Below are 13,387 nucleotides of genomic sequence, written 5' to 3'. Positions count from 1 at the left end.
ACGAAACCTATTCATATGGAACAAGCCCACCACAGGGGCCACTGACTTGAAATTCTGAAGCTTCCCAAGAATATGATGGTGTTCATTAGGAACAATTAAGAGGAGATCAAGGGAAATATAGAAAGAAGAGACACAACTTATCGAAAAAGAAAAAAAAATAATAAATTAACAAACAGATAAAAATGTATTAAAATGCAAGGAGAATAGTATTAGGGAAGTATTGTATTGCACCTTGAAAGCTTGAATTTCAAGTCAGTATCCCCTGTATGTTTGTTCCACATGAATAGGGTTCATCTCCTGAATAATAATAATAATAATAATAATAATAATAATAATAATAATAATAATAATAATAATAATAAGAAGAAGAAGAAGAAGAAGAAGAAGAAGAAGAAGAAGAAGAAGAAGAAGAAGAAGGAGAAGAAGAAGAAGAAGAAGAACCTGGACCAACATTGATGCGCAGGAAAAGCGAATTATACGAAAAACTGAGAAAACTCAGGATAAAATCAAATCGCATAATGCAGCCATATTATTCAACAAAATAATAATAATAATAATAATAATAATAATAATAATAATAATAATAATAATAATAATAATAATAAATAATACCACCCAGTCAAATAGGATGACTGTGATAAACACCCCCCCAAAAAATAATAATAATAATAATCATTTTTTTTTTTTTTTTGTTAACCTCTACTCGTATTTCTGTAAAGTCTTGCTTTATGAAGGTCACGTTCCACCTTCCAGCGTGTAGTGGGGAAAATTTCTACCCTTCAGCCCTTCCCTCTTCATGGTCCATATCTTGAAGCGAGTCACGTCCCAAATGCATCCTGCACTAACGCGGTCTACAGAAGGACAATTATCCTGAACGAGTTTCTGAACATGTGGAGAGGAAGCATTTCCTCCGAAACTATATCATCATCATCAACATCATCTCTCTCTCTCTCTCTCTCTCTCTCTCTCTCTCTCTCTCTCTCTCTCTCTCTCTCTCTCTCTCTCTCTCTCTCTCTCTCTCTCTCTCTCTCACTGATCATTAATAACTATAAAAATCCTCTTCCAAAACTACATCATCATCACTCTCTCTCATTGGTCTTTAATAACTGTAAAAATCCTCTTCCAAAACTACATCATCATCTCTCTCTCTCTCATCTTTAATAACTATAAAAATCCTCTTCCAAAACTACATCATCTCTCTCTCTCTCTCTCTCTCTCTCTCTCTCTCTCTCTCTCATCTTTAATAACTATAAAAATCCTCTTCCAAAACTACATCATCTCTCTCTCTCTCTCTCTCTCTCTCTCTCTCTCTCTCTCTCTCTCTCTCTCTCTCTCTCTCTCTCTCTCTCTCTCTCTCTCATTCATCTCTAATAACTATAAAAATCCTCTTCCAAAACTACATCATCATCACTCTCTCTCTCTCTCCTTCCTTCTCTTTCTAATTCTTCTTTAACAACTTGTCATTATATAGTTCAAAGGGTCAAATATCTATTCTTTACACAGTTTAAAATGTCAAATATTTGTTCATTTTACAGTTTAAAGGGTTCAAATATCTATTCATTATACAGTTAAAGGATCAATTATCTATTCATTATACATTTTGAAGGGTTCAAATATCTATTCATTATACAGTCTGAAGGGTCAAATATCTATTCATTACACCGCTTAAAAGGTCAAATATCTATTCATTATACAGTTTGAAGGGCCAAGTATCTATTAATTATAGAGTTTAAAGGGTCAAATATCTATTAATTATAGAGTTTAAAGGGTCAAATAGCTATTCATTATACATCTTAAAGGGTTAAAATATATATTAACTATATAGCTTAAAGGGTCAAATATCTATTCATTATATAGTTTAAAGGGACAAATGTCTAGTCATTATACAGTTTAAAGGGTCAAGTATCTATCCATTAAACAGTTTAAATGGTCAAATATCTATTCATTATAAAGTTTAAAGGGTCAAATATCTATTCATTATACAGTTTAAATGGTCAAATATCTATTCATTACACAGTTTAAAGGATGAATATCCATTCATTATACATTTAAAGGGTCAAAAATCTATTCATTATGCATTTTGAAGGGTTAAATATCTATTCATTATACTGCTTAAAGGGTCAAAACATCTATTCATTAGGCAGTTTAAAGGCTCAAATATCTATTCATTACAAAGTTTAAAGGATCAAATATCTATTCTTGATAAAGTTTAAAGGGTCCAATATATCTATTATAGAGTTTAAATGCTTAAATATCTATCCTTTATAGAGTTCAAAGGACCAAATACATATTTTTAATACAGCTTAAAAGGACAAAACCGAGACAATCATCATAACCTCATCCAAATAATGATTTAGAAAGCAAAAATTACCAATTACCTCTTCATTCACGAACCAGGAGGCGGGTGAGGCGATCAAAACCAACGTACCTGTGAAAAGACAAGAAGGGTTAACGAAGTTATTCACATCATTCTGAAAAACAAAATGTTAAAACAAAATATTAACGATAATTTCACCAAAATTCCTACGTTACACTGAACCAAATACTCGCCATAAATATTATTCCAATAACTGAAAAGTATTAAAGGACATGAAACAGAAAAGCTTGATGAAAAACGCAAATGTAAAATAGACAGAACTTGGAACAATTGCATTTGCAATATACTGGGACGCTCAGACTTAACCTCCTCCAATAAACTTAAGCTAAAGCATTTTCCATTCACCTGAAGACGCTCCTGGCGCGAGAGAGAGAGAGAGAGAGAGAGAGAGAGAGAGAGAGAGAGAGAGAGAGAGAGAGAGAGACTGTATCCAGTGATGGTCGTGAATAAGAAGTCACATTTCAGGTTATGGGGTTTTGGTTTAAAATTTAAAACGCTGTAATTTTTACACCTTCTACATTTTGACTTAAATTTTGGTGGAATGTCTGAGAAAATGAAGCTTTTAAGTTAACACTTATATCTTTTATATATGTTTTCTTTACTTACATCTTGAATCAAATTGAAACAAGTAAAAAATGAGCCGAAGTTTCTTCGGCGCAATCGAGTTTTCTGTGCATCGTATAATCAAGGCCACCGAAAATAGATCTATCTATCGGTGGTCTTGGTGTAATGCTGCATTAGCAGCGGCCCATGAAACTTTGACCACGGCCCGGTGCTGGACTGTCCTATATCGTTACCAGATGCACGGTTATGGCTAGCTTTAACCTTAAATAAAATAAAAATCACTGAGGCTAGAGGGCTGCAATTTGGTATGTTTGATGACTGGAGGGTGGATGATCAACATACCAATTTGCAGCCCTCTAGCCTCAGTAGTTAAGATCTGAGGGAGTACAGAAAAAGTGCGGACGGACAGACAAAGCCGGCACAATAGTTTTCTTTTACCGAAAACTAAAAGTCCTTAGAACATTGGAGAAGGTTTCATGAGAACTTCTTGAAGCTCTGGGTTAATTGAGAAATATCTGAACTGTCCTGAATATTCGTCGTGACGTAATACTGAACAGGTAAGGACAGAGGTTTAAAAAAAATAATCACCTAATCATGGTCACAGTCCCAAAATGATACTTTACAAAGTCATCGACTCGAACATTCAGAAGCAAATTAAAAGTTTACACACGACTGTATCTTGCTTTCTGCCTCGGAAAACTCAAAGGAATGAATGTATACTACCAGAATCTTCAGCTTGAAGAATGATGAACTGGGTACAGAGAAATACACATCGGTAAACTTGTCTACCAAGACGGGGTTAGAACTGCAATATAAAATTTAGGCCAGCGGCCAAGCGGTGGGACCTATGAGGTCATTTATTGGTGAAAAATAATGTTGAAATAATTATTTAGGAGAGGGTGGAGAGTCAGATGGAGGAAAGGGAACGGAGTCACAGTCTAAGAAATAAAAGGGGTTGCAGCTACAGGCCGAAGGGACGCTGCAAAGAGCCTTTAAGTAGTGACTACAGCGCATCGCATGAGGCGCACTGACGGCGCTACCCCCATACGGGGGATTGCATTCAGAAGAACAACGGGAAATTGCAAAATGCAATCGAACAGCAGCTCTCTTACTGCATGACTCATGGCAATCACTAATGAAGTAAGCTATCTGCTTTAACCGCAAGAATTACTGAGAATTACAGATAAAATTTCAACACAGAAAAAGCCATTTCCTTTGTGCTTTATAAGTCCAAGACAGATAACTCGATGAGATTTTTATTCTGTTATTTATTTATATGTTAATTAATCTTTTCTTTTTAATAAGTGATCTCCACTTTCTGCGTTTCCCATTAACTTCTGTTGCTTCTTTCTAATGGACACCATAATATTCTTTGGAAGCTTGAATTTCAAGTCAGTGGTCCCTTTGCTGGGCTTGTTCCATACGAATAGGGTTCATCGTCTAAATAATAATAATAAAATAATAATAATAATAATAATAATAATAATAATAATAATAATAATAATAATAATAATGACCGAACAGAAACTGAATGCCCAGAGACCCTCTCTCTCTCTCTCTCTCTCTCTCTCTCTCTCTCTCTCTCTCTCTCTCTCTCTCTCTCTCTCTCTTTCTCTGATTCAGTCGAATAATAATAACAATAATAATAATAATGAGACCAAACAAAAATTGAATGCCCAAAGACTCTCCTCTCTCTCTCTCTCTCTCTCTCTCTCTCTCTCTCTCTCTCTCTCTCTCTCTCTCTGATTCAGTCGAATAATAATAACAATAATAATAATAATAATGAGATCAAACAGAAATTGAATGCTCAAAGACACACTCTCTCTCTCTCTCTCTCTCTCTCTCTCTCTGATTCAGTCCAATAATAAAACCAATAATAATAATAATGAGACCAAACACAAATTGAATGCCCAAAAATGTGTGTGTGTGTGTGTGTGTGTGTCTGATTCAGTCGAATCTCCTGTAGAAGGGGAAAGAGAAGGACCTATCCAAAAGGCTTCCTGACGAGAAATAGACTGACCACGGACTCCAAAGGAAGCCATGATGAAACCCGAACCTGGAGAATGATGACGAGAAGCGAGACGGCCTTCCCAAAGTAATCTCATTATTCTTCTACGAGAAGATCGAGTCACCGAACGAACGCATGCCTGTTTGCTTTACCAATCAGGCAATGTGGGATCATCGCTATATTTAATATGAGATTAATTTCAAGATGAAAAGGTTTTATATATATATATATATATATATATATATATATATATATATATATATATATATATATATTAGTAATATAAAATTTAATCCAAGCATTGGTAGAAGGAAGAACTGCTTTTTTGTGCATCCGATTACAAATGAATCACCTCCAAAAGCTGTTAATATCCATATTTCTCAAAGACTTCCAAATTACTGACATTGCGCTCTCACGCCCGCATTATGATTCAGCGAGGAGATCGGTCATAACATATGCAATATCGCAACATCTCGCTGAAGACGCCATTGCAGACGACGGTGCACTCGACATAATCAATAGGCCCTTGAAGGCTGATGGCATTCATCAAGTTCACGAAAGGCTCGAGGAAGTTACATGCTTCTAGAACCTGTCTGGAGGTATTGAATGGTGGAAGAGACTTTTCCGGTAAGATGGGATTGTGTGTATATAAGCTTTTGGAGGAAACGGGAGTTGTGAGGGAATTAGGGAGTGTGATTATTGGATGTCATGTCTTCTTGTGGAGAATGAAGACCAGATACACAGAGACACACGAACATATATATATATATATATATATATATATATATATATATATATATATATATATATATATATATATATATATATATATATATATATATAACCCTGTATATATAGATATATATACCGATCGCCTTACCGAATTCTCCTGACGAGAAAGCGCAATATCAATAATCCGCAAGACTTGGAGAAGTATAAACATTAACAGCTTTTGGGGTTGATTCAGTTATGGTGGAATGTAAAAAAAAAAAAGTTATCCTTGCTTCTTCAATTGCCTGGAATAACTTTTGATAAGTAACTGAAAAGGATGAGAGATGGCTTTCAGATGTGTAATTAACGAGAATGTAATCAACAGTGACCAATGTTGAGCTAAGAGTCTTTCAGGACGGACTGAATTCCAGCTACACGTAATTATTTCTCAGTCGTTTCTCCTAAGTGAATTTCCAGCGACCGCCGTCCACCAAAAAATCAATCTCCCTACACGGGAACAAGACAAACTGCTAAGGTACCAATTTAAAATTAAGGGCGAGAGATTTGAAATACGCTCAACGGGGCTCATGTTGATACCCAATGAATAAGTACTTTTGTTTGATTACGACCTTATGACACCTCTTATTGCCAAAGAAGTGGCTTCACGTGCTTGTACATTTTTAGTTTTCTGTAAATGAAAACTATTGTCTGTACGTCCGCACTTCTTCTGTCCACTCTCAGATCTTAAAAACTACTGAGGCTAGAGGTCTGCAATTTGGTATGTTGATCATCCACCCTCCAATCATCAAACATACCAAATTGCAGCCCTCTAGCCTCCTCAGTAGTTTTTATTTTATTTATGGTTAAAATTAGCCATAATCGTGTTTCTGGCAACGATATACAGGCCACCACCGGCCCGTGGTTAAAGAATCATGGGCCACGGCTCATACAGCATTATACCGAGACCACCGAATGACAGATCTAATTGATTATACGCTGTAGCGGCTGTGCAGAAAACTCGATTGCGCCGAAGAAACCTCTGCGCATATTTTACTTGTTTTTTAAAAGTCCCAATCTCACAGTTCGTCGACAACAGAATTTTCGAATTAAATTAATGAAAGCAATCAGGTCGCCTTTCTCGTCTCACGTGGAAAAGTCGATACCCCGATAACTCCTATCAGCAGCAGCTGAGGCCTACACTCGAATTATTATTATTATGCTATTAAAGTGGGCACAACTTCCACCCCCTCCCCCCCACAAAAAAGTATTGGAGGAATCTTTTTCTCCGAAGTTTCTAAATGAATTCTTAGCTTTAGGTCGTCTCTCCTCCCGAAATACATTGTCTTCACTCATCTAGAAAATTTCTGGTGCAGAGGATATCAGGCTGGCGACTGTCGTCAACTTGTCAACTGTCGTCAGACTGTCAACTGTCGTCAAACTGTCAACTGTCGTCAGGCTGTCAACTGTCGTCAGCTTGTCAACTGTCGTCAGCTTGTCAACTGTCGTCAACTTGTCAACTGTCGTCAGCTTGTCAACTGTCGTCAGCTTGTCAACTGTCGTCAGCTTGTCAACTGTCGTCAGATTGTCAACTGTCGTCAACTTGTCAACTGTCGTCAGGCTGTCAACTGTTGTCAGCTTGTCAACGGTAGTCAGATTGTCAACTGTCGTCAGACTGTCAACTGCTGCCAGACTGTCAACTGCTGCCAGACTGTTAACTGTCAGCAGACTGTCAACTGTCGTCAGCTTGTCAACTGTCGTCAGATTGTCAACTGTCGTCAACTTGTCAACTGTCGTCAGGCTGTCAACTGTTGTCAGCTTGTCAACGGTAGTCAGACTGTCAACTGCTGCCAGACTGTTAACTGTCGGCAGACTGTCAACTGTCGTCAGCTTGTCAACTGTCGTCAGCTTGTCAACTGTCGTCAGACTGTTAATTGTCGGCAGACTGTCAACTGTCGCCAGGCTGTCAACTGTCATCTTCTTGTCAATTGTCGTCAGATTGTCAACTTCTGCCAGACTGTTAACTATCGGCAGACTGTCAACTGTCGTCAGCTTGTCAACTGTCGTCAGACTGTCAACTGCTACCAGACTGTTAACTGTCGGCAGACTGTCAACTGTCGTCAGGCTGTCAACTGTCGTCAGGCTGTCAACTGTCGTCACATCGCCAAATGTCGTCAGCCTGTAAACTGCTGTCAGACTGTCAACTGTCGTCACATCGCCAACTGTCGTCTGCTTGTCAACTACTGTCATACCGTCATATGTCACCTTCCTTTTGCTAATTAACATAATTTACAGCAGACATCATTGCCTTTCTCGGGCTTTCATCGAAAGTTCTGGATAAATGCCACAATAATCCTCGATAAATATCACCAGCAGTACCTGAAAATTACAGGACTCTCTGTCCTCATATATTTTAGAAGGACTCTCTTCCACCTCCTTAATACGTGAGGTAAATTTAAAAACAGTTGGATAGATAATGTGAAAATACATTTTCGATTTTGTACTGATATATATTATTAAAAATTTGTTCTTTTTTACCTGGTCAAGAGATGAAAACCACAAACAGGTGTACAAGTGTATTGCTTACTAATTTAGCCTGGCACAGAATCCCATACCTTCAAATATTTCGTCACGAACCTAAGAAAAAAAATAAGTAAATTAGAAAAAAGTCCTTCCATTATTCTACAAAGAACCTTTCCTTCCCTGCAAGTAGATCGAGTCTCATAACAAACAACTGTCATTCTTCCCCATCAATCAATCTGTCACTCTTCCCCATCAATCAAACTGACATTCTTCCCTTCAATCAAATTGTCATTCTTCCCCATCAATCAAACTGTCATTCTTCCCCATCAATCAAACTGTCAATCTTCCCCATCAATCAAACTGTCATTCTTCCCCTTCAATCAAACTGTCATTCTTCCCCATCAATCAATGTGTCATTCTTCCCCATCAATCAATCTGTCATTCTTCCCCATCAATCAATGTGTCATTCTTCCCCATCAATCAATCTGTCATTCTTCCTCATCAATCAAACTGTCATTCTTCCCTGTAAATCAATCTGTCAAAGGATGACATTCTAAAGCGACAAGTCATTTTTAGGATACAACCTCAGTTAACGAGAACACACAACATTTGATTACAAAAGGAAATTCAATTATTACTCAATAACATTAATTCCTTGTGAAATTCCAACAAACTCCGAACGAACTTCGACGACAACACGTTTCAATAGTTCGCTGTCGCCTCCTGGTGACAAACATCACTCGATTTGGGAGTTGATGGAAGACGCCAGAACAGGCGACAACCTCATCTTAATGGTACATCCTCCTTCGGGGATCCTTCGGGGATCCTCCGGGTATCCTTCAAGTATCCTCCTGGTATCCTTCAAGTATCATTCGGATATCGTTCGAGTATCCGTCGGGTATTCTTTGAATATCCTTCGCGTATCCTTGGGGTATCCTTCACATTAATTACAGAAATCTTAACCCCCATCAATACTGAAGTTCACATGTTACAATAAAAAAATCCTACATTCCATAACATAATCACAAAAAAAAATTTATCCTCACAAAATAAACCTAATATATATATATATATATATATATATATATATATATATATATATATATATATATACATATATATATATATATATATATATATATATATATATATAATGTTACAGTAAGACTGAAATCACCAATTCACTTAGGAAGATTTGGTTCAAGAGGGGCTAGTACTAAACATGGGGAAACAGTGTTTCATCTACACTGTTTCGACGTGTTTAGTACTAGCCCTCGGGGACCAAATGTGTTTCCCCATGTTTGGTACTAGCCCCTTGGGGATGAAATGTGTTTTACCGTGTTAAGTACTAGCCCCTCGGGGGCCAAATGCATTTCACTGTGTTAAGTACTACCCCCTCGGGGACCAAATGTGTTTTACCGTGTTAAGTACTAGCCTCTCGGGGACCAAATGTCCCTAAGTGCATTTGATCCCCGAGGGGCTGGTACTAAACACGGCAAAACAGTTATCTACACTGTTTCACCGTGTTTAGTACTAGCCCTCGGGGATCAAAAATTATTCCTAAGTGAATTGGTGATTTCACGAATTTCCTGAAAACTTCAGGGATTTCGTGAAATCCCTGGTTTCACAATCTTACTGTATATATATATATATATATATATATATATATATATATATATATATATATATATATATATATATATATATATATATATATATATATATATAATGGGCAGGTCCCTCATCCACCTGTACGGTACTGGTCTCATTTACGTAACAAAAGCGAAGATCAAATAAATGAAACATTCATTGCCTGATAATGGGTGACAGTTTAAAATAAAGTAAGGCCATCACTTCATAAATGACATCTATTTCTCTAATGGAAATCTGGACGAAAGATTACCTGTATTGATGGGAGTCAATATCTAAACAAGTAAACAATTCGCCGAAGTTTCTTCGGCACAGTCGAGTTTTCAGTACAGCGTATAATCAATGCTACAGAACATAGATCTATCTTTCGGTGGTCTCGGTATAATGCTGTATGAGCCGTGTCCCATGAAGCTTCAACCACGGCCTGGTGGTGGCCTATCCTATATCGTTGCCAGAAGCACGATTTTGGCTAACTTTAACCTTAAATAAAATAAAAAGTACTGATGCTAGAGGGCTGCAATTTGGTATGTTTGATGACTGGAGGGTGGATGATTAACATACCAATTTGCAGCCCTCTGGCCTCACTAGTTTTTAATTTCTGAGGGCGGACAGAAAAAGTGCTGACGGACAAACAAAGCCAGCACAATAGTTTTCTTTTACAAAAAACTAAAACTAATTCCAATTTTAGCCATAGCAAAGAGAGCATTCGGTTATAATCCTAATTTGAACCTTCGTTAACAATGGTTTTTTTTTACGTATTTATATATTCCAGCTCTTCGCTCCTAAAAAATTCACCCCATTTCAAAAACAACTAAAATAATTAAAACAAATGCACCAATGAACTATTAAATTTATATTTTTCAATAATAATAATAATAATAATAATAATAATAATAATAATAATAATAAGAAGAAGAAGAAGAAGAAGAAGAAGAAGAAGAAGAAGAAGAAGAAGAAGAGGAGGAAGAAGAAGAAGAAGAAGAAGAAGAAGAAGAAGAAGAAGAAGAACTTAGAAGAAGAAGAAAAGATTAAAGAAGAATACCCACAGATTTGAACAGCATTTATTTTACAATGAATATTAAATTTGTATTTGTCCACATAATAATAATAATAATAATAATAATAATAATAATAAGAAAAAGAAGAAGAAGAAGAAGAAGAAGAAGAAGAAGAAGAAGAAGAAGAAGAAGAAGAAGAAGAAGAAGAAGAAGAATACCCTCAGATGCGAATAGCATTTACATACTACAGTACAAAGGACATACAATACTTACAAAAAGTAAGATATGTAAAAATTTTCCCAGATAATGATAAACGAGTCCCAACTGAATTTCAGCTTCACGAAAACAAACTACGAAAAACCTCGATAAAATATTAACATTTATTTTAAAGCTGCTTTACACGACAGGCTATGAATGTTGTAACGATCACTGTTATGTCTTTTCTCTAGAGGACACCCCCCACCCCCCCTCCAAATACTTCCTTCCCCCTGATAAGGGAAACGACTTAGAGTTTAAATAAAGCATATGAGAGAGAGAGAGAGAGAGAGAGAGAGAGAGAGAGAGAGAGAGAGAGAGAGAGAGAGGGGCTCAACATTTTCTTAATTTGTATTTTCAAGCTCCGAGACAAAAAGTACTGTGGAATTATATATTCTCTCTCTCTCTCTTCTCTCTCTCTCTCTCTCTCTCTCTCTCAAACACTCTCTCTTCACACTGTGAATGGAATAAACAGGCTGAAGAGAAGTCCTTAACTTAAGCATAGAGAGAGAGAGAGAGAGAGAGAGAGAGAGAGAGAGAGAGAGAGAGAGAGAGAGAGAAAAGGGGTTCAACATTTTCATTATTTGCATTTTCAAGCTCCAAGACAATAAATTATTGTGGAATTATATATTCTCTCTCTCTCTCTCTCTCTCTCTCTCTCTCTCTCTCTCTCTCTCTACACACACACACACACACTCTGTCAATGGAATAAACGGACTGAAGAAAAGTCCTCCCTGACTTCAAGTCAATGAGAATAAAGGGGTTCAACATTTTCATTATTTGTATTTTCAAGGAATATATTCTCTCTCTCTCTCTCTCTCTCTCTCTCTCTCTCTCTCTCTCTCTCTCTCTCTCTCACACACACACACACACTCTGTCAATGGAATAAAGCAGACTGAAGGAAGGTCCTCCCTGACTTCAAGAGAGAGAGAGAGAGAGAGAGAGAGAGAGAGAGAGAGGTCCGAACCAAGACCCTCGACGAGGAAAGATCAACAAGTGGCAGAAAATGCTTCGGGGTGAAAACTGAAATAGACGGAGCAGGAGAGAGGCTGAAAAGATAAAAAAAAACGCTTATACAAACACGAACCCTTTTACTCCACGAGCGTTTTGTATGTTAATGCAGGAGTAGGCATTAACAGAGCGCCTTGACACTGCGTAGCACAGAATGGAATGGAATATAGGATTTAGGCCAACGGCCAAGCACTGGGACATGTGAGGTCATTCAGCGCTGAAACGGAAATTGACAGGTTTGAAAGGTGTAACAGGAGGAAAACCTCAAAGCAGTTGCTCTATGACTCAATTGTTTAAGTGGCAATTACGATAAGCAGCAATCACCCTCATTATCTTTTTATATAATAAATGCTCGAACTCTCAGGCTTCCAATGCGGCATCTCAAGCAGGGTAGAACCAACAAGGAATCCATTACTAATCCGAGAAACACAGAAGCAGAGAGAGAAACAAACGATTACCCTGACAAACATACAAACACGTAAAAATGCGCAGATTTTTCTTAGGCGCAATCGAGTTTTCTGTACAGCGTATAACGCTGTATGAAACTTTCAGCCACGGCCCATGAAATTCAGCCACGGTACATAAAAACAATAAAATAGAATAAAAGCAACAATCGATGAACTGATTCACTGATTAGTTTCCACTTCAAGCAAATGAATAGTTGTTTGTAATGTCTAGACTAACGACATCGACTGAATAGATATTTGAAGTCACGGAATGAAGACAGGCATACTAGATGCTTCTGTAGAAGAAATTACACACATTAAACAACCTCAGCGAAGGAATGGACAAGAAATGTCAAACTTAACACATCAATCAATCAAACTACATACATACACCTTTGCGAGCAATACAATGCAGTTCCGAGAAGGCAATGATTCATTTCTTCAGTTCAGTTACTTTTTCTCTTCAGTTACCTCTATGATAATTTCAGTTTCTCTTTCATTCCTTTTAATTTGTCTCGCAGAAGGGAAAGGATATCCAGGGATATCCTATCACCATCCTATTGCGAAGGAGAGGTGTCCTTGGAATGTATTTCCAGGAAAGTCCTGTTTCCAGGAAAGTCCTATTTCCAAGAAAGTCCAATTTCCAGGAAAGTCCTATTTCCAAGAGAGCCCTGTTTTCAGGAAAGTCCTGTTTCCAGGAAAGTCCTATTTCCAGGAAAACCTGTTTCCAGGAAAGTCCTATTTCCAAGAGAGTCCTGTTTCTAAGAGAGTCCTATTTCCAAGAGAGTCCTATTTCCAGGAAAGTCATGTTTCCAGGGAAGTCCTGTTTCCAGGAAAGTCCTATTTC

The 13,387-nt window shown here is 37.3% G+C and overlaps 1 protein-coding gene across 1 annotated transcript; it reads right to left on the bottom strand.

Annotated features, from left to right (window-relative positions):
- Positions 1 to 7,013: 7,013 nt before the first annotated feature.
- Positions 7,014 to 7,907, bottom strand: LOC136835869 (uro-adherence factor A-like). Its single transcript, XM_067099713.1, has one exon. The coding sequence runs from the start codon at positions 7,905 to 7,907 to the stop codon at positions 7,014 to 7,016; it is 894 nt and encodes a 297-aa protein (XP_066955814.1).
- Between the last annotated feature and the right edge of the window lie 5,480 nt (positions 7,908 to 13,387).

The sequence above is a fragment of the Macrobrachium rosenbergii genome, chromosome 55 (assembly GCF_040412425.1).
Source record: "Macrobrachium rosenbergii isolate ZJJX-2024 chromosome 55, ASM4041242v1, whole genome shotgun sequence".
Classification (NCBI taxonomy): Eukaryota; Metazoa; Arthropoda; class Malacostraca; order Decapoda; family Palaemonidae; genus Macrobrachium; species Macrobrachium rosenbergii.
The sequence above is the reverse complement of the archived record's forward strand: the minus strand, read 5'-3'. Positions and strand labels throughout refer to the sequence as shown.